Below are 25,882 nucleotides of genomic sequence, written 5' to 3'. Positions count from 1 at the left end.
AATGCCCTCTGCATTTAATATTTTAGCTTAGATTATTATTATTATTTGTTTTTATTATCTATGTAAATTTATTATTGTGGATTATTGCATTGTACCGTAAATATTTATTTGGTTTCTTTAATTAGATGCCATTTCCCAAAAAAAAAAAAAAAAAATTAAGATGCATCAATCGGTAGGAACCATTTATCAATTTGCTAGTACCAACTTTTACCAAAATACAAAAAAAAATGTACCAACTTGTATCAAATACGTTTTCCTTCTTTATTAATTTATGTTTAGTCATTTAAATTTGATTTCTCATTTGAATTTTAAATATATTATATTATATTATATATTTAATATAAAATAAACAAAGAAGAACCCAATAAATAAATATACATTAAAAACATTACATTATCGTCATTGCAGGAGTGCAATTTGCTGGTTGTCCTGCAGGTGACCTTGTAACACTGTTGTCTTACGATGCACTTATGAATGAACGATTACTCCAGAGCACTCGTAGATCTACGATGATTTTCAAGTGCTACTTAAGTTACTGTAATTTTAAGATGATTCGTACGATCGTTTTTACGATCAACTTAGCCTTACGATGCTTTTGGGAAACCCGGCCCCATGGCCGGACTTACCATTGGGCTTGAGTGGGCTTGAGCCCAGGGGCCCCGGCCAATAGGGGCCTCCGTGCCGGCTTGCATTCATTTGATTTGTTCAGTCGTTTTCATTTTTTATTTTACAGCCTATTGGTTGGTGCTGCATTTAATTTGTTAATATATGTCAGTCATTGGTACTGAATATAACGCGCTGAGTTTACTGCTTTTGAATCCCATAGATGCTAGTATAATAGCGAATACGCGAAATGAGAGTCATAAATGAGCTTTACAGATAACAAGAAAGAGCAACGCGAAAATGAAGCGCTCCGTGTGAAAGATTACTATTACTAGAGTAGGTCTTGTAACTCTGTTTTTTTCTTGTTTGTTTGTAATCTAACGTGATACGCAGCAGGTATACGCAGTATACCCACTAGGAAAGGTCAATGATTTCCGTATACCCATTTAAAAAAGCGTGAAATACTTAACAGTGTGTGACAAACCTTTGACACTTTGATTCATAAATTGACATCTGAATCACTCACCATTCGAATGCTCCACTTGCTACTTTTGCGGGTTGAACCTCATATACAGTCGGCTATTTGATATTTGGTACATTTGACTTCATGCGGCACTGCGCGATCCGATCATTATATGAAATCAAATTATCACGGCGCAAAAATGACTTTAAAGCAGACGGGTGTATTCATGTGGTTCAACAACAGCCAAAAGAATGACATCAGAGTACCGCGAGAGCGATTCGAGAAATCACACGGAGAAGTCTGCTTTCTAATCGCTCTCGCGGTACTTTGACATCATCACCAAGCGGTCTGCGTAGCGCCAAATGAAATCCAATCTGCTCGCAGTCTGCAGCTCACACGACACTGTAACCAAACTGTGAACGAGTGGAGCAGAGCTACGAAACATAACAAAATCCGGAGAGTTAATTACGCACATATGACTATGTCAACATTTAAATCATCAGTCCAGTTTATTACTTCATCTGGAGGTGAGGATTTACTAAATTATGGCCATGTCCTGATGGTTTTTGATATAGGGTAACTTTCTTGTAGTTTCTCTTTCAGCATGTTTGCTTGTGCTTAACAGAATCACAGTTTAAACTTCTGAAAAGTGTTCATTTTTATATCTACGTTCAAGGTTTTAATGTATTACGTTCATATCAGATGCAAAAAATAATTAATGATCATCTTCTCCACTTTGGTTTTTGGTGTCTAATATTACATGATGGTCTTGTCATAATTATTAAATAACATCCTAAAATCTTTTCTTTTCACTGCACCACTATATGCATAAAATACGCTTGTTGATTATGTTTATAACTTTATAAGGTGTGTAATAAGGTGAATGTAAATCAAAACATATCATTCTCTTCTTAAGCTAAGTCTAACACAATGATTTTAAATGTTGTTATGGGGTATTTTTTAATGTGCATGATTAATTTGGATTTGTGACATCCCTAAAATACATGCTTTTAATTTTAGACTGGGCTTATGTTCTGCTTTAGAGATATAGGGGCAGTTTCCTAGTCAGGTCTTATCCTAGTCCAAGACTAAAATGCATGTTTGATCTGTCTTAATTTAAACACATCTTGCACTGATATATCTTAACATATATCATTGCCATTGTTTTGTCTCAAGACGCACACCAGTGATGTTTTTTGTAAGGTTTGTTTGTAAAAACTAATTGAATGCCCTAATATAACCTAGCAATAGGCCTAGTGCTAGATTAATCTAAACCCTGTCGTGAAACTTCCCTAAAATGTAGTTCTATGATATATTTTTTATTTTAGGTTGTTTACTGTATGTGCACTCTCAGATGATAATTTACACAAACTGTCACTGGGGTGGTACCCTTTCAAATAGTACACCTTTGTACCTAAAGAGTGCATATAATGGGTACAAATGTACCTATATCTGTGCCTAAATGGTAAATATTAGGACCCATTTAAAGGGTACCGTCCCAGTGACAGCTTTTGTACCTTTTGTTCTGATAGTGTAGGGCCCAAAATTTATTCAAGCCCAGGGGCCTCCACCCTGTTAAGTCCTGCCCTGCCCGGCCCTGTTAGGAATTGAAGCTTTGGATCAGTAATTTCGATAATAAAATATTATTTATGAAGTTTTGTGTAGGATTAATTACTGTAGGATCACAAAAATGCAACTCGAACAAGAAAAATGTCTAGTATTAATGCCATTGTTAAAAAAACAATATTGAAATAGTGTGTCTGTCTTGTTGTTTAGAGTTGACACACAAACTATGTAAAAACACTTGAGGCATTCTGGTCAATGTTTTATTACTAATCAATTGTTATAAAGAAAGTATTATTCACTTTAAATGTTTTCATGTCCCAGTCTTTTATGAGGCTGTAGCTTGAGCTGCAGAAAATCAAATTTTTTTGTCTCAAAAACTTTTGACCGGCGGACTCTGGGTATATTAAAGGTGAACTTTCAAAATCTTTTGTCAACAGAGCAACATTCAAGTTATCATCAATTTTCTCAATGTGGTAGTAAATACATAGCTAGGTCCCCAAGAGCAAACAACTTAACTTCAATACATAGCAGAGCTCTTCATCCTAGCAAAGTGCATGCCATTTTAGGGTACACAGAGCATTCGTCACTTGTTTTGTCAGAGACTGATGGATATGCCAGAGTGAAAGGATGAAACAACTTCCATCTCACAAAGGTGAACTAGGTCAGTTATGATGTAGTACAGTAGCTGATGTCCTTTTAACCCTTATCCTTTGTTTTAAAAGCATGACAATCAAATCCAGTTTAGACTGTGATGTCTGTGGAGAGTCTGGTTCCTGTATGACGTGGCTTCAGCCTACCAGACACTTTAATTCAACTCGACTCTGTTATTGGTTTTGTTTCCAGACTGATGCAAGTTGTATACACTGTAAAAAGTGAAAGTTGGATCAATATACTGTACATACTTGTATCCTTAACACGTTTCTCATCTTTTATACAGTTTTCCTTAACTGGGCACTGATGTAGACCATTTATAATGTTTTCCTGAAAGTTCTCTCGCTCTCGGTACTTTGTCTCTCAGCTCTGTAATGTCTAATTTTAAACCCGCGCATGCACGTCTTCTCGCGGTTTTAAGTGAGATGTGTTGACTTTACCCCAGCTGCGTAGACCCATCGGCCATCAGTTGATTCAACTGAGCGCATGGTGACATTAAACAATTGATGCCTCATGCAAATGTACGGTTTAAAACCCGATTGCGCATTCCGTATTTTTGTCACGAGTGCCCGCACATGCGCAAGTACTTGAAAAAAAAACATGTTGGTCGCAGTCTGGAGCCCTTGGTGCCCCCTTTTGCCTGAGTTTAGTCAACGAGTTTCTCAGTTTAATTTACTTAAAAAATTACTTCAGTTGGTAACCACTAAAAAAGCTAAAAAAAAAAAGCTTTTTCAACTGAACTCATTCCCCGCCAGCCTTTTTAAAAAAGTTGCCCGCCAGCATTTTTTGTGATTTTTACAAGTATTTCACAAAATGCCTTCCAGGAAATGTTTCTTCTACTGTATAAGAATATAAATATATATAATGAAAGAAAAGAGCCTCTGCTTTCAAACAAAACGTTTCATCCTATCTTCATTGTTCTCTTTTTATCACCTCTCAAATTTTGAGCAAAAAGCTGAAATAATTGCATTTTTGTAAAATAATTTTGTTAGAGATCAGATTCAGAACGATAAACAAAACATACACAGAATTCATTTAGTTTTTGCTTGAAGTTTTTTATAAATTGTTTAAGTTTATTTTCCATCTAGTGGTTATATTACAGATGTAAAATTACAGATTACAGCAAAAACTCGTCAGGAAAGCATCATTGGCAGGGAAATGTGTTCTTGTAATTGACGAGATAATGGCGGGGAAAGAGTTAATGTTTAAATTAACAAAACTTATTTTTTAAAATGCAACTTACTAATTGAAATAATTTGTTTAAATAGATCCAAATTCACTTTTTACAGTGTTGCATGCATAGATTTACAAAAAAGTAATACATGTATTTGTAAAAATACACAATATTTCAGGGCAAACATTAAAAAGGTACGCTATGAAAATAATTGGTTAACTATTTTTTGTATAAATAACATTCACAACATATTCCTAAAGAAAAAAAGCTCTCAGCAAAAAAACCTTAGTAAAACAATTTAATTACAAACTGTATACATTACTGTCCAACCTTTTACATTAGCCTTTTACATTAAGTTAACCTATTTCATTAAGACAAGTCCCTTGTAATAACAGATTATCATCAACTAGATTTATTCCAGTTAATACCCTTCTAATGTGTCCTGATGAATATAGTGAAGTTAATGCATTGCTAATGGGCTTATACTATATCACATGTAATCAAACAATGGGTTCACAAAGTTGAACCTGAGGTCTTATACAAGGGCCAGGCTAGCAACTCTTTAAATACAACCATATCCATATACACTAAATTACACAGACAGATACAGTGGATACATATTGGAAATCAATAGATGTGGAAAGTGTTAGACAGAGCGAACGGCACACAATTTGCATGGGATTTTGCAAAGGAAGGACAATCAAGACACCTTGCATATTATATGTATACGCACAGGTCATACTGTATACTATACAGTAGTTTTAACTTGTATGGTTACATTACCAGTACTAGGAGTGAAATCACATCATGCTGTATAGTAACAAATCTTAAATATGATTTTTTTTTAGACAGCAATGATATTAAAAAAGTGATGATATGATTTGCTGTTACTCAGAAAGAAACATCTTATGTGACCCTCAATCAAAACTTTCAGAAGATATGTCAACAAACTATGCTTTCTAAAATTAATTTTAGTTTTTCTGTTTTAATGCATGTCATAATTGATCTAATTTGTGTTCATTTTTGTTTCTCCTAAGCGTATTTTATTTAACAGCGTGAGACAGCGTTGATTAGGTTATTAATTATGCTTCATTTACTTGAAAAGAGCAAGCTGACATTTTCTAAAAAAAAAATGTATCCTCTGAGATGCAACGCAAATAAATTCAAGCCTTATAGAGTACGTGACAAGAGAACAGAAGAGTAAATCATTATTGAGCACTTGACTGTTCAACACTAATCATGCAAAGGCCAACCACCCACATTATTTGTTTTCTCTAAAGACAGAAGTAAAACCACAGATGCTTTCTCTTCTGCTTTGATCTTCTCTGTATTGAAGATGTCATGAAGTCCCAGAACAGCAAGCCTTAAATGTCACCACGGTATTCCAAACCTATCCATATAATGAATCTGCTATTGATGTAAAGCTTCAGACACATACAGTGCGACCTTGGGTCCCATGTACAGGAAACCAATAATATCCTCTCTCAGCGGGGTTATTTCTCATAGAAACCCTGAACGTGTGCTGCAAGGCTTTGTTTTATACTTTTGTACCCCAATACCATTCGTTTTTCCTTTTTGAAGAATAAAACTTTATATGACTTCAAAACATTCACACAGTAAAAAACACAGAAACAACATAAAGTAACAACATAAACAAACAGCTTTCGTGGAACAAACATAACTTCCGGTAAACTCTGCAAATAATCAATAACAACTCCTTTTAGAGTAGTTTCTTTCTGATAACAAGTTAAATAAACAACAATAGATTACCTTAGTTCAAATTATAAATAAAGCGTAACAAAAACTACACTGAGCTAACGTTACTGTGTAAAATTAAAGAGCACCTATTATCCGATTCACGATTTTACATTTCCTTTGATGTGTAAGTGTGTATTAGTACATGTTAACGATTAGAGATTTGCTGATCCGATATGCTGGATCGGTATCGAGGCCGATCCAGGCTTTTTTGGCTGTATCAGACATCGGATTGAGAACCGACAACATGACCGATCCAATTCCGATATGTGCGTTAGCGTGGTTGTTACTGACAAGCTATTAAAAGGACAACGTATCATAAAATCACCATAAACGTTGCACTATATTCAAAGTCTTTTAATACACTCAATAGCTTCATGTGAAGGAACAAACGCACATATATTTAAGATCACAGAAACACTGTAACTTACTCACCCGGAATGTGCATAAAAAGTCAAACTCATAATTCCCAAAATAACCATCTGCACACTAAAGCTTTTTTACTATGACAGTTTTACGCAATTAAGAAAAAAAATATTTAGCATATTTAATTGATCAAACGTACCTATTATATGTTCCCCTAAACACTGCCATGATTAATATTTACTAATGTTTCCTGTAATGTTCACTGATATGCTCACACAAAAATCGCTGCAAAAGACGCATTCGAACAGATTTTATCGTAGTTTTTGCCAACTCCATTGACTTGTATTAGATGTGCTGTGAGGTACGGTATTACTCCGCGTGGGAACCCGTTTGTACTCTTGCAATTGGCAAAGGCGGATTATCGCCACCAATTGGGCTGGAGTGTCTATTATTCAAGCTCTCAACGGAAGAATATACGGGTGTGAGGCGTTTGGAAAAATAGGTCCACAAGTTTACAACGAATGCTAAAACAACTGTTGGAAAGCATCTTTTGCAGCGATTTTTGCGTGAGAATATCAGTGAACACCCCTCACCACTCGATGAGTTTCAAGTCTTTGTAAACGAAAGTTTAATGCATTTTTGGAAGGATTGTTCCTGTGCATCCTATAAAGCCATTATAGAGGTGGGAGGTGATACAAGAAACACCCGAAAATTCTCGGGGCAGTCGAATATGTCCAAATTTCAGTCTGAAAACAGGGCTTTAAGTGCAAAATACCGAACTTGTCCTTTAAACAAACAGATATCGGATGTTAAGTTCTGTCCAGACGGGTAATCGGGACAACCCACTCTTCCAAAAAAAAAGTCTATTTACATAAGAACATATGAAGAGTTTGGTTTTCAAAAATCTTGTTTTTTGATTGTGCATTCCAATTAATTTTTATTAAATGTAATCAATTTTAAATTTAAGTTTTTATTTAAGCCTTCAAAAAATATATACAGCCAAGCAGCAAAATAAAACATAATAACATAATAATAAACATGTTTTGACAAAAATTTTAAAACGGAGTCATCTCGTTTTGGAACCAAACTCTTCATATTTTCCACCCACCCCAAAATTAAAATAATTAGTATTTGTGTCTCGTTTCCTAGTATCAATGTCTAAAAATCTAAACCTAGTATACATAGAAGTAACGTAACAGTGTTTCGCATACGTAATGCGTAACCTTTTTGACATGATTACGTACTAGACAAGGTCACGCTGGCGCGTAACACGGCTACTGCAAGACGAGAAGTTGTGGTTTTAAGTACTTTTTTTGCAAAAATGTATGATCGTTTCGCTGGATAAGACCCTTCTGCCTCTGTTGGGATCCTTTAAAGCCCTTTGAAGCTGCCATTTTAAACTGCATTGAAACTGTTGAGGTCCAATAAAGTCCAATATATGAAGAAAAATCCTTGAATGTTTTCCACAAAAAAAAAAAAATTCTTCTTGACTGGAAAAAAAGACAAACATCTTAGATGATATGGGGTTGAGTATATTTTTTATGAAAGTGGAGTAATCCTTTAAATGTTTTTGATCTTTTTCCAGAAAATAGTTCATGTCTTGTCCTTTTGTAATGTAATTTTGCTTCTACAGTACGGTAAATGTTTTTTGACTTAAGAATGATTAGATATCTGTAAAATATCTGGGAAACAAAATAAAAATACTAGACCTAAGTAAGGATCTAATTGTTTGCAATGTTTAATAACCTTAAAAATTGTAGGTATGCCACAAGACGTGTTAAACAAGACACACAGTTCTTCTGATATCTTTTTTTATTTTTTATGCTGTTATAACACACACACAAATCCTGCAGAAATGCTTGCTACAACAAAAACGAACAGATACATGTGGACAAAAATACCTGTCTTAACAATAACTTCAAGCCCTGGTACCATTTTGGCATACCATCTGTTACTTGCAGTCAAAAACAACAGTGCCATGAATAAAAAAAATCAATCTGAGAAATCATCACAATACATATATACAATGACACACTGTTCTACTTAATACACATGGCAACAAAGATTGTCCAAAACTCATTATTAAAATAAGCAAGCCAAATAATACCCAATGCACAGTGTATTGGTGTTGAGGTACCGGGATGTAGGCACTTATGCGTAAAGTCAAAAACGGGCAAGTTCTCCAACTTTACTTTAGTTTTTGGCAGTAGTTGGTTCTGAAAACTATGTTTATAAAATAAGCAAAAAGGCCAGAATCCAGCATTTAGATCTCCCATCAGTTTGTATGGTAATTCAGTGTCATTTCAGAAATCAGTTCAAGGGATAATGAGATTTAAGCACTTGCAGAGTAAGTGAAGCTTCTGCAGAACCTCTCGTGAGACACAAAGTGGCCATGTAGGTCGACTGCGAAAGTATGAATGGGAACGTCGCATGACAAAACATTCATTGTGCTAAAACCCGTTTACAGTCGAACCAAATAATCAAAATCAATTATTATCCTTCATAAGCAAATGGAAATAAGGCTCGCTGTTGTGTGCCATCATTTTGGTGCCAAACACATTTACTCCCACGCCACATTGACTGATGCTAGAGAACAGTGCTGATTGTGTCAAAGTCCTTACTAATTTGGGAGCTGCTTGGCAAAGACTTAAGGTACTCCAGATGTCTCCTGGCATCTTCCTGGTTGTGCCGTACGTAATAGATGACATAAGCGATGACCATCGTAAACCAACCGAACATGGTAACAAACATAGCAATATCTGTAGTCTTATGGTGGAAGTTACAAAAGTTAATCCCAGAATCCAAAACTTGGATGACCGGCTTTCCCGCATACTCCTCCTGAACGGACGTGTGGCAGCTCACCTCGTTTACCGTCTCCGGATCCAGCTTGAGTTCACGCAACACCTCCTGCAGCTGACACTCGCAGTGCCACGGGTTGTTGGACAAGCTGATCTTGGCATGAAGCCGAGCGAAGGCCTCCTTGGGTACGCTTCGCATATGGTTATGGGACAGGTCGAGGGCTTGCAAGCTCTCGGCGACACCGTGAAAAGCCCCAGCGTCCACGGTTTCGATGGCGTTCCGTGACAAGTCCAGCTCTTGGAGCCAGGGAAGGTATTTGAAAGCCTGGTTTGGGATTTTGGTGATGTGATTCGAGGAGAGAAGAAGGGACACGGTATCTTGGGGAAGGTCAGGAGGTATCTCCTCCAGGTTTCGAGAGGAGCACTGCACTACAGTCAAGCCGTTCCTCTCAGAACAGTGGCAGATTTTGGGACACGCAGAAGCCATCACGCTTAAAAAAGTAACGACTGAAAGTACTGTCAAGAAAAAGCCGTGATAGATGAAGACGTTCCTTGACACATGAGCCCCTAAAGGGAAAGTCATGTCCAGATAGTTTTTGAAAGCTTTAAAGTTCAATGGCGGGCATTATTAATCCATGTCATGTGGGAAAATGAATAAATAAACATCAGTTTTAGGTGTCATTTCCACAGTGTGTTTCTCGTATTAATACACAGCCTCACATGAGAAGTTAAATTTTCAGGTGTTTGAAGATATCATCATGCATCCAAAGCACAAGTTAGAGAACACAGTGGCTGTTCATCCTAAGTGTTCTGGAGACAATCCAAACAGCTCCATCAAGATCTGTTAATGCGATTAAACCTTTGAAAGAGAGATGTTTTCAAGACAGGATTTAAGTAGAAGGAACCAGAAGAAATCTGAAGGAGACTTCTTGTACTTTACATCCCTCTCTGAAACTCTGAGAACGGAAAGAACAAGAGGAGATAAGAATAACAAATGTACGTGTTTGTGTTCATGATTAAACACATCAAAATTGTTGTTTTTTTGCATGTTACAGAAATATTTATCAGAGCGCTTTGACCTTAAAGGGACCCTCCACTTTTTTGAAAATATGTTAATTTCCCAGCTCCCCTAGAGTTAAACATTTGATTTTTACCGTTTTGGAATCCATTCAGCCGATCCCCGGGTCCGGCCCTAGAACCTCCAGCACAGCTTAGCACAATCCACTGAACCCGGCTAGACCACCAGCATCACGCTCAAAAACAACCAAAGAGTTTGGATATTTTTCCTATTTAAATCGTGACTCTTCTGTAGTTACACCGTCTACTAAGACGGACAGAAAATTAAAAGTTGCACTTTTCTAGGCCAATATGGCTAGGAACTATACTCTCATTCAGGCATAATAATCAAGGACTTTGCAGTCGTACCATGTATGCAGCAGGCGCAATGATATTACGCAGCACCTGAAAATAGTCCCCTTGAGTTTCTATATTTTTTCTATTTAAAACTTGACTCTTCTGTAGTTACATAGTGTACTAAGATCGACGGAAAATTAAAAGTTGCTCTTTTCTAGGCCGATAAATCCATCGTATCCATCGTACCATGGATGCAGCAGGCGCAATGATATTATGCAGCACCTGAAAATTGTCCCCTTGGTAACTTTCAATAGCAGGGGACTATTTTCTGGCACTGCGTAATATCATTGCACCCCCTACAGCCATGGTACGGCAGCAAAGTCCTTGATTATTACGCCGGAATGAGAATATTTTAAAAAATATTGAAACACTTTTTAGTTATTTTTTATGGTCTAATCAAATTCAATGGATTATGCTATGCTATGCTAAATGTATAACCACCAAACCCGGAGATCCGATTCAAAACGGTAAAAATCAAACTCTGGGGGAGCTGCAAAATTAGCATATTTTCAAAAAAAGTGTAGTGTCCCTTTAAGTTACTGTATTTAACAAATAAGTCTCACTCAAGCAAGATTTTAACAAGCAAATTATTGCACTTTAGGCAACAAATATGTAACCAACATCTCATATTCAGATAAAAGACGGAGGCAGTCTTGAAATTAATAGAATTGCATTGTTGTATAATTAGAGATTGTGATTACCATCAGTGAGCAACGCTAGAGGTAGATATGAAATTGATTTTGTTTTCTTGACTCCTTTTTAATGTAATTAGGTTATATGAAGCATAACCAATGCATTTGTCTGCAAGATTATGACATTCATCTGACAACCAATTAAACCTTATTTGTTAATCAGATGCATTGGTTTGCTTTGTAAAAGCTCTGTCATAGCTGCCTTAGAAAGCATCGCCATACTGCATGGTCTAGAATAGCCAATGCACAACAAAGGAGAAATAAAGATAAAGGTCTTTCAAACAGATTTCTAATAAATCAACACCTTCCTCTTCATACAGCAGAAATAGGTGCCCTTTAATTTATTTATTTTTGCTGTTTACAGAATCGTGGTCTGTGATACAGACAGGTGTGAATGCAGTGATAACTGATAGGTATGTGTGACATAGTCTGTGAATCCCAAGCTGAATGCATATTTGTGATTTACTATAAAAAGAATGCTTTAAAATTATAATCTATATATTTTTAATATTGACCGAGTAAGGTTATGTCAAAGATTGTATCAATAATCACACTTTTATTCTCCTAATCTCGTCATTAGATGATATGACTTTAGCCTGGATTTCACAAACAGGGTCACATATCATATGAGGAATTTATTAAAACAAGCTTACAGCATATTTAGGGATATTTAGGGAAGCATATTTAGGGAAAACAAAGTCATTATTCCATTTTTAGATCCCAACACTGAATACGCTGTGTGCACTCAATGACATCTACACATACAGCTTGCTCCCTAATACAATCCTACAGCATCTCATTTATGTGTAACACAGTCAGGCAGGTATAAAACATTAACATGCCCAGCGCATGCAATTGTGTACTTTCATTCATTGAATGAAACTTTGTCACAAACAAGACGGGTGGAATACATCATGAGGAAAATGTTGAAATGAAAAACGAATTCGTCGGGCAAAACACTGTGCACTGCTCAGAATTAAACACTTATTCAACAGACATTTGTAAAGATTATTCTGATGGATTAAAAAGCACAAGCCTCGTTTTAAATCCCTTGGGAGGCATGTAGTTCATCTGTGAATGTGTGTTGCGAAAGCAAAAGAGATGCTGACAGCACGGCACTCATAGAATGTAATGAATATGAAAAAGCAAAGCTGAAGTAAAACAAATGGGCACGTTGTATTTGGTACGAAACAAAGATAATTTAATTTCTAAATTAGGCTACGGTGACTGATGGATACACGATCTGCTCATGCGCACAAAGTACTCGGACACAAAACGCATGCAATTAGTGTAGCCTAACTAAAGAAAAAAGTACACAATTTTAATAGGTTGCACTTACTTTATGTTAAAATACACAGCAGTTTCTGGTGCGCTATAGAATTTGTACAAATGTAAAATCCTCGTGCAACCCTATTACAACTTTAAAACACAAGACAAAACCAGCAATACGTTCACAAAGATCTGCATTCAGACTGAGCACAAACTACTGTATTTATATGTGAATTGCATGCAGCAGTATCATCATGACTTACCATGTTGTTGACACTTGTGTGCTTCCTTCGCTTCGCAGTGTGTGTGTGTAAATGAAACAGGCATACAGAAGCTATAAGAAAGCAGCTTCGCGCTGATTGGACACCGAGTCCAGCTCGTGCCTGTGGATGATGCGCGCGGTCCCGTCGCAGCTGACTGACTGCTAAACGCTCGCCCTCAAAATTTCATTTACACAATATTGAGCGAAGATTTTTCTTTACTTATAAACTTATTATTGCGAAATGAAAGTAATATCGTGTTTTTATTCATGAAGTAAAATTAAATTTCAGCAAAATAGTTTTGTTTAATATTCCAGCAACAGAACTAATGAAAAGCTTTAAAACAAATTGACGATATTACCAAAATCACGATTGGTTTATATTTATAATATAAACTGTTATGGATCCTGCTGATGATTGCAACAAAATTTATAACTTTTTGTGAAGTGTAAGGCAATATCAGAAATTGTTTTACATTTTCAAAATAGCCTTTTAAAATTCTTATTTCCCACCCATACGAAAAGCTGTTAACCGTACTTTCGGGGTAAAAGTGCAATTTAGTTTCACTTTTATTGTCAGGATGAACCCTCTAGAAAATTGCCTTGCATCCCATATCATACTTTGTCTCATATTTATGTACAAAACAAATACAATTACACATTACCAGTACAATACAAAACATCATACATAAAGTTACCAAGTGGCTATACCGACATCAAAAAAAGTGAGATAGCATTTTTAATTTAGAGTGTGTGTACTGAATTAGATAAAGTACTTATTGATGGATTAACATATTGGTTAAAAACTACATTCTATGTGGGGCTGTAGCCTAGTATGCAAACATTTCAGATACACTCACCTAAAGGATTATTAGGAACACCTGTTCAATTTCTCATTAATGCAATGGTGTAATGGTGTGGGAGATGTTTTCTTGCCACACTTTAGGCCCCTTAGTGCCATATGGGCATCGTATAAATGTCACGGCCTACCTGAACATTGTTTCTGACCATGTCCATCCCTTTCTGACCGCCATGTACCCATCCTCTGATGGCTACTTCCAGCAAGAGAATGCACCATGTCACAAAGCTCAAATCATTTCAAATTGGTTTCTTGAAATGAGTTCACTGTACTAAAATGGCCCCCAAAAGTCACCAGATCTCAACCCAATAGAGCATCTTTCGGGTGTGGGGGAACAGGAGCTTCGTGCCTTGGATGTGCATCCCACAAATTTCCATCAACTGCCCCTATGGGCCAACATTTCTAAAGAATGCTTTCAGCACCTTGTTGAATCAATGCCACGTAGAATTAAGGCAGTTCTGAAGACGAAAGGGGGTCAAACACAGTATGAGTATGGTGTTCCTAATAATCCTTTAGGTACATTCACCATGTTTTCATTGTCATGTGGCCTGTTTGTTCATTCGCCTACTGTACGATGTACATCTATTACTAACAACCATGACAATTATTTACTCAGGTGTTGGGCAAGTATAATGTAACCCTAAGAAATATGTTTTTTTTGGTACCTAGGGCTTTTATTATGCTTGAAAACAGACAGTGGCCTACAGTTTGATGGACATGTCATAATACATGCACAAACAATTCAGAGACCGGGTATAAATATTACGTGCTGACTCTGATGATAGACATACAAGTAATTTTATGGTTCTTTTAAGGTTTTTTTGTCATTTCTATTAACTAACAAGAGCTGCATGACAAGTTAAATGAGGGATGGAGATGCTGTACTGTATACTGAATAAGTCACAGCCGAAGGGCATTGTTAGGGTGACGCAAAGCGGAGTCAATACAACCCCTTCAGCAATGATTTATTCACAATACAGCACTAGCCTCCTAATTGTTTTAATAAAATGTTTACCACAAAATACAAATGTTAAAGCAAAAAAAGTATGTACGAATGTAACTTTCCATTAAGTATAATCACTATAAGGAACAGTTTCCCGGACAGGGTTTAGATTTAGGTTTATTTTTTTTATAAATCTTACAAAAACATACTGTTGTGCATCTTGACACAAAACAATGGCACATTTACTCACCAACAATGTCATCCAAAATGTTGATGTCTTTCTTTGTTCAGTCGAGAAGAAATTATGTTTTTTGAGGGAAACATTTCAGGATCTTTCTCATTTTAATGGACTTTAATGGACTCCAACACGAAACAGACCCAATGCAGTTTAAAATTGCAGTTTCAAAGGACTCCAAACGATCCCAAACGAGGCATACGGGTCTTATCTACCGAAACGATTGTCATTTTTGACAAGAAAAATAAAAATTTGCACTTTTAAACCACAACTTCTCGTCTATCTCCGGTCCTGTGACGCCAGCGCGACCGCGTAATGCCGTGCAAAGGTCATGTGTCAGATATATGAAACGTACATTTGCGAACCATTTTAAACAATAAACTGACACAAAGACATTCGACATACAAGAGCATCGGAACGGTCCTCTTTCTCCACACTTGTAAACACTGGCGTAGTTTCACATTCGTCATCCGTGACCTCTTGACGTGATAACGTATTAAGTGAGGTCGCGCTGGCGCATCACAAGACCGGAGATAGACGAGAATAATTTTTTATTTTTCTTGTCAAAAATGACAATCGTTTCTCTAGATAAGACCCTTATGCCTCGTTTGGGATTGGTTATAGTCCTTTGATACTCCGTTGAAAATGCAAGTTTAAACTGCATTAAATCCGGGGTCCATTAAAATTAGAAAAATTCTGGAATGTTTTCCTCAAAAAACATAATTTCTTCACGACTGAACAAAGAAAGACATCAACATTTTGGATGACATGGTGGTGAGTAAATTATCTGGATTATTTTTTTTTTAAATGGACTAATCCTTTAAGATATGCCAGTGCAAGGTGTTTTGAAATTAAGGTAGGTCAAATATGCATTTTGGTCTGGTTCTAGGATAAACCCTGTGTGGAAAACCGCCCAAGCCTTCCTTCCCCTGGAAAAAAATAATGCCTGGCCGACTGGGAACAGTAACAGAAAATGTCACATTGCTAAAGGTGCTGTGCAGTGTAACACAGAATCGCTGGTGGAGCTGTCATAGTCGTGATTTATCATAAACTAATAAAACTGAAACAAATCCTTTTCTTAACCATGTTCAAAAAATGTATTGATAAAACAAACACAAGCACATCTGTCACTTCCCAGCAATGTATTACACCATGTCTCTCGGGGCATCCTAAGATGTAGGTTAGAACAGGATTGGGATTGTGTAAACATGTATGCATGTCTTACCATGTTGGTAAAACTATTCTAATTCAAATCTAGATCCTAAAATAGCCATTTTTGAATAGAATAGCTTACTACTGCATATAAAATGACAAAGGATAATGAGGTGTGTGTCAGTGACAGCTGACAGGTGAGACTCTGCTCAGGATGGCAAACCTTGTCAAATTCTGCCCATGCTGCAAGTTTTAAATGTCAGGGTACATTGCTCTATGTAAAATCAAGACAAAAACTGTATGGCATGTCTGTTCCTTAATGTATTTGTTTATATACATTTGTCTGATAATAGATTCTGACTCTGCATCAGAGGTCATTTCACAAGAGCCAAAGTCCACAATGCATCATTTGTTAGTAACAGACTACATCACAACAGTTTTCTTCTTTTACATCTCAAAGGGACAACTTTTGAGTTTTTAAGTGTTTATACTGTATATATCTAAAAGTAACACAAAATAACTATTTTATGTAATTTGTGACTTATCAATCAACACAGTTTTAAACAAACCCCAAGCAATAGTTTGGCTGAGCGCAAAGGTGTAAAATCAAAAGTATTACCTTTAAATTGTTTGTTCCAACACCAAATAAATCACGTCAAGCTAACACAGCTGCCTGCAAATTACTGCCTCCAGTTGAATTATGGGTAATGTAGTTTAAAACTACTAAAAGTTTAACATTTATAAAGGTTATTTGGTGCACACATTTCTCAACTTCATATACAGAAAATATATTTTTATGGGCACTTTTTAGGTGTAGATTTTAAAGACTTTGAATCACATTAATGTCAATAAATGTGATGCTATTATTGCTGACATACAGTATGATGCTAATTATGCAAATAGTCTACTCATTTTCAATATTAAAATATGTTATTACCTTAACTAAGAAGAGTTGATACATCCCTCTATCATCTTAGTGCGTGCACGTAAGCGCTGGAGCGCGCTGCTACACTTCGATAGCATTTAAGATGTGATTTTGAGCCTTCAAAGCTAAAGTGTAAATTATCTTCTTTTCATAGTCAGGTATTATTGTATTGGAAACTGATATACAAACACAATTTTTCCCCACATAGTTGTTCTTTGTGGAATAATAAGTGTATCCTTATCAATAGGAAATCAGTGTTCTTTCAGGACTGGATGGATAAAGGTGTCTGGTCCATTGTACACATTATGGATGGAGAAGGAAATTTGTGGAAAATATAACATTATTTGCACTCGGAAATTATATTTGGCTTTGTTAAAAGCTGCCTGGTGGTTTGGTTCAGATGGTTAAAGGTGCATTGTGTTATTCACCTGTGATTCCAAGATTAAAAAGTCTAAGCATGTCTGGCCTTAATTTTACAGAGGAGGGCTGCAAGATTAAAGTTTTAAGAACGTTGGTTAATATGGAGACTTTCCCTTGTAACGTTAAAAAGAGACCTCTTATATTTGATTTCCCGAAAGACAAAGCGGAAAAAATTAGAACAAGATTTCTCACTTTTCCACTTTTTCCAAAGGTGAAAGAGGTTCAGTTTAAAATTATTAATGATATTTATCCTTGTAATGAGTTTCTCCGACACAGATTTAATATGGAATGTAATGAGTGCACTTTTTGTGAAGCAGACATTGAGTCTTTGGAACATTTATTTTATTTATGCAATTTTTCAAAGAAATTCTGGGATGACCTTTATATTTGGTTAAGTCTGAAATATGTAATACCTGACTTTAACTTTAAAACGATCAAATATTTGTCTTTTTCTATGAATTACGATCTTGAATTTTTGGTGAACAATGTTGTGCTGTTGGCCAATTACTTCATACACAAATGCAGATTTTTTAAGAATCCTCCTACTTTCGTACTTTTTCATAAAGATTTGATGTTCTTCTTCAAGTCGTTAAGATTTGTGTATAACAAAAAAGCCCTTAAATTGTATAATCTTCTTAAGGTATTTTTTGATGAGAACCCCCTTGTGTAAATTTTATTTTATTTTATTTACTTATTATTATTTATTTATTTATTTTTATTTTTTTAATTTCTTTGTGTTACCTGTGTTTATTATGTTTACTTATATTTTATGCTGCTATTTGGACTTTTTTGTAAACTATTAAGATTTGTATCTTGAAGTGTTGTTTGGTTTTTTGTATGGTTGTTTAAGCAATAAAAAAAAAAAAAAAGTCCGAATCTTAGCAAACACACACAAAAAAAAAAAACTTCGATAGCATTTAGCTTAGCCCCATTCATTCAATGGTATCACTCAGAGATAAAGTTAGAAGTGACCAAACACATCAACGTTTTTCCTATTTAAGACGAGTAGTTATACGAAAACGTTTGGTGGTACAAAATAAAACGTAGCGCTTTTCTAAGCGGATTTAAAAGAGGAACTATATTGTATGGCGTAATAGCACTTTTGGGAGTACTTCAACTCGCCTGAAAAATCCGCTCCCCTTCTCCCTCTCATAACGGGAGAGGGAGAGTGTTACTGCGCCGAGTTGAAGTACTCCCAAAAGTGCTGTTCCACCATAAAATATAGTTCCTCTTTTAAATCCGCTTAGAAAAGAGCTACGTTTTATTTTGTACCACCAAACTTTTTCGTATAACTACTCGTCTTAAATAGGAAAAACGTTGATGTGTTTGGTCACTTCTAACTTTATCTCTGAGTGGTACCATTGAATGAATGGGGCTAAGCTAAATGCTATCGAAGTGTAGCAGCGCGCTCCAGTGCTTACGTGCACGCACTAAGATGATAGAGGGATGTATCAACTCTTCTTAGTTAAGGTAATAACATAGTTTAATATTGAAAATGAGTAGACTATTCCTTTAACAGTAGAAATGTTTAAATGGTCATTTCCACCAAATAATGCTATTAAACACAATAAATCATTTAAGGTGTGAAAAAGGCTAAACAATTCTTAAGATGCATTTATATTCAATGTTGAACATTGTAATGAGAAAATTATTGACAGTGTATACAAAAAAAAATGTGTTTATATTGTTTTATAGATCACACACCTAAATATGCCCATAGGAATTTGAGACATTATTAATTTTTTGAACAAACTCGAGTATAAATCTTCACTGAGACCATGTAGAAGAACTTGGAGATGTTCAGTCTCTCATCTTTTTATTATTCTTCTTCACAGCTTTAATGACCTACAGTGTGTCTGGACTCTATAGCTATCTAATAGCTTTGCTACTCTAAGAAACAACTCACAAACACACATTATATAATCTCATATTCAAACAACACATTTTACATATTGGATATGTACAATAATTGTTCACTTTGTTTTCTCTTTATTTTGCAAGCAATACCTCTCCTTCTTTGGCCATAGTGTGTGTTTAGCATTAATCTGGCTTTTATTGCACATTTGCTCATGGCAGACAGCCACTGACCTTTTTTGAAAGTTTGTGTTGTTCTGTGTTTTGTAAGCAGTTCTCAGAATTACTTTGAAAATTAAGTCTCTTTTATTTTTTTAGCTGTTAATTGTTTAGCTGCAAGGCATCTTTATCTGCCAGCCATGTATTTTAACAGAAAACAAGTCAACCTAAAATGCATTGGTGGGTCAGATATAATTATCTTTTTATATTTTTCTACTGCGACAAAAAGTTTATATGTCTCCTATTATGGATAAACCCCACTTACCACAAAAAATAGAACATAATTAACAAGAACTTATAGCCTGTGACAGCTATAATTATGCATGCATGTAAATGAAAATTTATAGTCAGCGGGTCACTGGTACATAATGATGTACTGCCAGATTAAATTATAATAAGTTTACAAAAATAATTGATTTATTGACTTTCAGCATCATTACAGATACCCAAAGACATTTGTCATTAGGGGACACTGAATTATTTTGCTGTTACAATATAATGTCAATACAAGTTTACCTTAATATAAAATACAACATTTAAAAAAAAGCAAAAATAATATTGTCATAATTTTGACACTTTATAGTATATAATATTTTACAAACCCACTTGTGTGGATTTTTATAACTCAATCTGTTGCCTATTTTGGAGGTTGCGGCCACTGGAGGTCGAATTTATGGGCCTTGTGGTCTCATTTAAGTATATAACTGCCAGCCCAGCTGTCCAAATACAGTACACCATGGGAAAACTGGCAGTGTGCAGGATCACACAGGCCAAAACAAAAACATTTCAAAAAGAAAATAACTGGCTATAGCATTGTTTTTCAAATAAACAGATACCCAGTGGCGGCTCGTGACTGCTCATCCAAGGGGCACTAATTGAAAATAAGTGTTCAGAGTGTCATGTGTGTGGTTCCCTTTTCCAAAATATGTGTTCTGCGTGTCGAGAGATCCTTTGTGCATCACGTGTTTTGTCAAAATAAGTGCCTGCTGCACACGCGTCAAAACCATTTATGATAAAAGAGACACTCACATTCATAAAATACACGCAAGACACTCCCTTAACACTAAACTCTGATTACGCATGAGATTATACGAGTATCTGGCAAACGCGAACATCCTTTAATGTTTATACCAACCAACCCTATTGTTGGACTATGTTGGTAGCTACAATATAAAATGAACAGAAATAATTTCATATGGGCAGAAAGCAACCGGTCTGCAGGAGCAAAGATAATCGCCATCTGTCTGACCTCTTTGAATCTCCTACAACAATTAAACTTCAATGCATTTGAGATAAACTTACACCTGAAAGTTATTAAAATAATATCCACCATATCACTTATTATGGCTTCTTGAGGGTAATGAGGTTTGAATTCAGACTGATGAATATTTCAAAACATCAACCGATTGATGTATATTAAACACTGAACGCAGCTTCACTAACTAGGGGAGAAAAGTCTGGAGGTTTGCCAAACAGAATACATGAAATGCAAAACTGTCCAGAGAGTAAACAAACAGGTTTTCACAACATCAATGTAGTTCAGTCCAGAATATATACACTCACCTAAAGGATTATTAGGAACACCATACTAATACTGTGTTGGACCCCCTTTTGCCTTCAGAACTGCCTTAATTCTACGTGGCATTGATTCAACAAGGTGCTGAAAGCATTCTTTAGAAATGTTGGCCCATATTGATAGGATAGCCCCTTGCAGTTGATTGAGATTTGTGGGATGCACATCCAGGGCACGAAGCTCCCGTTCCACCACATCCCAAAGATGCTCTATTGGGTTGAGATCTGGTGACTGTGGGGGCCATTTTAGTACAGTGAACTCATTGTCATGTTCAAGAAACCAATTTATAATGATTCGAGCTTTGTGACATGACGCATTATCCTGCTGGAAGTAGCCGTCAGAGGATGGGTACATGGTGGTCATAAAAGGATGGACATGGTCAGAAACAATGCTCAGGTAGGCCGTGGCATTTAAACGATGCCCAGTTGGCACTAAGGGGCCTAAAGTGTGCCAAGAAAACATCCCCCACACCATTACACCATGATGGATCCATGTTCTCATTCTGTTTATGCCAAATTCTGACTCTACCATCTGAATGTCTCAACAGAAATCAAGACTCATCAGACCAGGCAACATTTTTCCAGTCTTTAACTGTCCAATTTTGGTGAACTTGTGCAAATTGTAGCCTTTTTTTTCTATTTTTAGTGGAGGTGAGTGGTACCCGCCTCAAGGTTGTGCGTGTTGTGGCTTCACAAATGCTTTGCTGCATACCTCGGTTGTGCATACCAGTCAAAGTTGCTCTACTATTAGCTTGAATCAGTCGGCTCATTCTCCTCTGACCTCTAGCATCAAAAAAGCATTTTCGCCCACAGGACTGCCGCATACTGGATGTTTTTCCCTTTTCACACCATTCTTTGTAAACCCTAGAAATGGTTGTGCGTGAAAATCCCAGTAACTAAGCAGACTGTAAAATACTCAGACCGGCCCGTCTGGCACCAGCATCCATGCCACGCTCAAAATTGCTTAAATCATCTTTCTTTCCCATTCTGGCATTCAGTTTGGAGTTCAGGAGATTGTCTTGACCAGGACTACACCCCTTAATGCATTGAAGCAACTGCCATGTGATTGGTTGATTAGATAATTGCATTAATGAGAAATTGAACAGGTGTTCCTAATAATCCTTTAGGTAAGTATATATATGAATGTACTGTAATAAATAACCTTGAACATATCTGGATTTTCAATGGTGTGCGTGGAGATATTTACTGTATAAAGAAAGTCTCTTTGACCTTTCTGCTCAGTTAGATGGTTTTTCTTATACATTATTTATATCTCTGCCAAAGTGCATGGTTATGAACTGATAAAAAGTATACAGATAATGTCATTCGCTTATGAAATACTAATATATCTGGACCAGAGATGCATGCATGAAGGCATAATCTGAGATAAAGCAGTTATTGCGTTCCTCCCGTTTGATGTGCTAAATAAATTTAATGCTGTTTTGTTTTGCTGCCCAGAGGAAATGTTGATCACAGTTTATTTATATTTCATGGACGTCTCATTTAGGTGTCCGCTTGGATGTTGGACTTTTCTGTTGCATTTCATTACAGTAAGCGTCAGCTTTGTCTCGGATATTTTTCCTAACATTCCTTACAAGAAAATTATATAGCTCTATACAATACATGCAGATTAAATAATTTGATGCGATCGTACTTTAATTTAAAGTGATAAAGTTTGAAAAGACCCAGTGAGGTGAAATCTGTCCTGTCCTACTTCTAAGGGGAATCAAATAGACTTAGAGTAAGCACCCTACAGTCATTAACCCTTGACAAACTGTACCTAATTGTTTGTTAAGACAGCCCGTTTTCCCCTTTCCCAAGTGTCTTTAATAGATAAATTACCTCTGTTAGGTGCCAAATGTGAATCCTGTCTCTGTAACCACTGCACTAATTTAAGTGTGTCGATGCTAACAAAGCAAATCCATCTTCTCTGATGGAACGGATCCTGAATTAAACTGGTCTTTAAACTGTCCAGATTTATCACAATTAGCTCCCCATGCAGGTCCAGTCAGAGTTGCGGTCACCAAACCAAATCCCATAGTGAACTTTCATTTGTCAGTAAGAGACAGCATGGAGATTAAAGGACTGTTTCAGAGGTTAATTAAAACCCTGTGTTGTATAAAGCCTCCACAATGTGGCATTGGTGTAACTGAACCATGTAAAACAATCTTAGGAGAAACGTTTGGTGGATAAAGAGAAGTGCTGAGGTGTGAAAGAGGGAAATTATTGTGTTTTGTGCCATGCATAAAACTTGAAAAGACGTTTTGCTTCAATAAAATTCAATACATTTTTTTAATGTAAAAAAAATAAGCACTCAGTATAAGTATTTTTTAATAAGAATGCAATGCTTAGAGATATGTATAGGTTATAATTGTGATTTGGAGTCTTATAATCACATTTGAGTCTAGACAATCCAAGTTTGCAGCGTGCTTGCAAAATAATAATACAGATTTACAAATAACATTTTAAACCACGTGATGATATATCCTTCAAAAATACCTCACAATTTGTGTCGTCTTTCCTTTTTATTTACAAGATTGCATGCCTGCAGATGTGTCCTTATCTTTTAAATACACTTCAAATGTCCCACTCTGCTAAATAATTAATGAAAAATACCTAATTAGTTTCCATGCCATGTTTTGTCCAACATAAAAGCCAACCTTTTAAGTGTTTCAGAGTGTGCCACCATAAGGAAATGAAATATTTTGCGTTTGAATGATGGCGAAGCATTGAGCCCATGCTGCTATGGTACATTGTCTCAAGTCATACAAGATCCAAATTGACTTTGATCCAATGCACAATTCAACTACATCCATTATAATTTATTTTTTTCATGTAGTTGTTTCTTTTTGTATAGCAGCTGTGTTTTATGTGACTTCAAAAAGAAATGGCACATAAGGGAATAGTCGTACATTTTTGGCATAAAGTATATTTGGGATGGAGCCAGTTCCCTGGGGAACAGTTTTAACTCAAACGAGCGTCAGCAGGGATCCAAAAGCTATCAAGAGGTGAAGATAAAATGGGTAGCGCCCTTGTAAGATGTACCGTATAAGCATAAATATTCATCAGAAGCCTAGAACATTGACGATCTTTTTACCATAACATGTTCAAAATCCCAAAGCAAAAAATGCATGTGTGCTGCTTCAGAGATGTGGTTGTATACACTAGGCAAGCAACTGCAGTTTTTATAAAAACATTGATATATGTTTCAATAAGGTTGTATTTGTTAACATTGGTAAAATGAAATGGTTTATGTATCATAACTGAATGTGACGTGCCAGCTGCAGAAAGGAAAATAAGATGAGGCGCTATACAGGTAAGAACTACTACAGCATGCGAGACCTACATTTCTGGATGTTTCTCACACACAGTTGGAAACTTGCTAACCTATTCTTCAACCCATACAATTGCTTAGGGAATAAAATGATATTTTGGGGTATAATTTAGCTATGATGACATGTACTGTAATAAGATTATCAATTTAAACCGCCAGGATTATTGTATTTTATTATACATTACACTATTTAGGCATTTAGGGCAAATAACGTACTCATTTATTAATTATGGAATAAACACAGCATACAAAACAGTCACTTTTTTAACGTTTTAAAAATGTACTTAAAATATTCCAAGTGTACTGAGGTCAAACGATCGATTTATTTGAAGAAAAGATGAAAAGTGATGTCAATCCAGTGTAAATAACAGATCCTGTGTAGACCATAGACTGTAAAAAAAAAGATGGTAATGAATTGAAGCCAAAAATGTCCGACTTTGGTCGCCGCTATGTTACTTAAAGATGCAGTTTGTATTTTTTGCGCCGATAGATGGCGCCAGATCAAACAACAACAATGATGTTGTTTACTGACGCTCTGAAGCAGCGTGGAATTATGGGATTTGTAGTCTTTAGCTCAACCGCTGATGGCCATAAATCAGACGAGAACGAGAAATCATGTTGATGGATAAGGTAATCAAGTCTTATAAATGTTGCGTTTGATGACATCGTTTATTTCATTATGTAAGTTTATATGTGATGTTCAAAACGAAATTTTCAGTCATAGATATTATATTAGTCCAAATTCGATGGTTAACACAGCTCAGAATTAAGTTTTCAACTTACAATCTACAATGATTTTTCACATAATGTATGGACAGTACAAATCTTATTGTGAAGTGTCTTAAAATGACCATTTATATTGCTGTACAATACCTTTGATGTGCATATCATCCGCGGGAAGATGCGCTGATTACAATCTACACACTAATGTTGTGATCAATATAATAGCATACGTTTTTTGAAGGGTTACGAATCAAAACAACTCACCCATCGCGTAAAACACAAGCAGGATCAGAATCTCGGTCTAGTTAAATGCTGTCGTGAAGCTCTTCTCTATCCAGATAATGCAACAACAAATTGATCCTCTCTCGTTTTGTTCCAAACTCTTCTTGGGTCGTTTGGTTGGCCCGTACGCCAACAGGAGCTGACACAACCAGCGGCAGACGGTAAAGAGTAATCCATAAGTCCATAAGCAAGCGAGTAGCCCGACAGGCGCTATCGCATAGTTCCGTATTTGTCCACGACACTGGCTGCGTCCGAAAACTCAAGGCAGTGACTTGTTGCCTCGCTGCCTCATGAGGAAATGACTTCGGAGGCATGAAGGCAGCTCAGAAAAAGGCTTTCCGACGCACTTCAAAGG

At 36.1% G+C, this 25,882-nt stretch overlaps 1 protein-coding gene across 2 annotated transcripts; it reads right to left on the bottom strand.

Moving 5' to 3' along the window:
* Positions 1–8,372: 8,372 nt before the first annotated feature.
* On the bottom strand, positions 8,373–16,901 carry lrrc3 (leucine rich repeat containing 3). 2 transcript variants are annotated; one of them, XM_073854667.1, is made up of 2 exons: positions 16,818–16,901; positions 8,373–10,332 (listed from the first exon to the last, which is right to left on the bottom strand). In XM_073854667.1, the coding sequence occupies exon 2, from the start codon at positions 9,957–9,959 to the stop codon at positions 9,165–9,167; it is 795 nt and encodes a 264-aa protein (XP_073710768.1). In that variant the 5' UTR covers positions 9,960–10,332; positions 16,818–16,901; the 3' UTR covers positions 8,373–9,164. The 2 variants fall into 2 exon arrangements, with proteins under 2 accessions (XP_073710768.1, XP_073710767.1); XM_073854666.1 differs by lacking the exon at positions 16,818–16,901 and adding an exon at positions 13,014–13,168.
* Positions 16,902–25,882: the final 8,981 nt, after the last annotated feature.

The sequence above is a fragment of the Misgurnus anguillicaudatus genome, chromosome 17 (assembly GCF_027580225.2).
Source record: "Misgurnus anguillicaudatus chromosome 17, ASM2758022v2, whole genome shotgun sequence".
NCBI classification, from domain to species: Eukaryota; Metazoa; Chordata; class Actinopteri; order Cypriniformes; family Cobitidae; genus Misgurnus; species Misgurnus anguillicaudatus.
Note: the sequence above shows the minus strand (reverse complement) of the source record. Positions and strands in the feature narration are given on the sequence as shown.

Coding starts and splice junctions, on each gene's coding strand:
- lrrc3 (XM_073854667.1), bottom strand. CDS start 9,959: ATGACTTTCCCTTTAGGGGCTCATGTGTCAAGGAACGTCTTCATCTAT.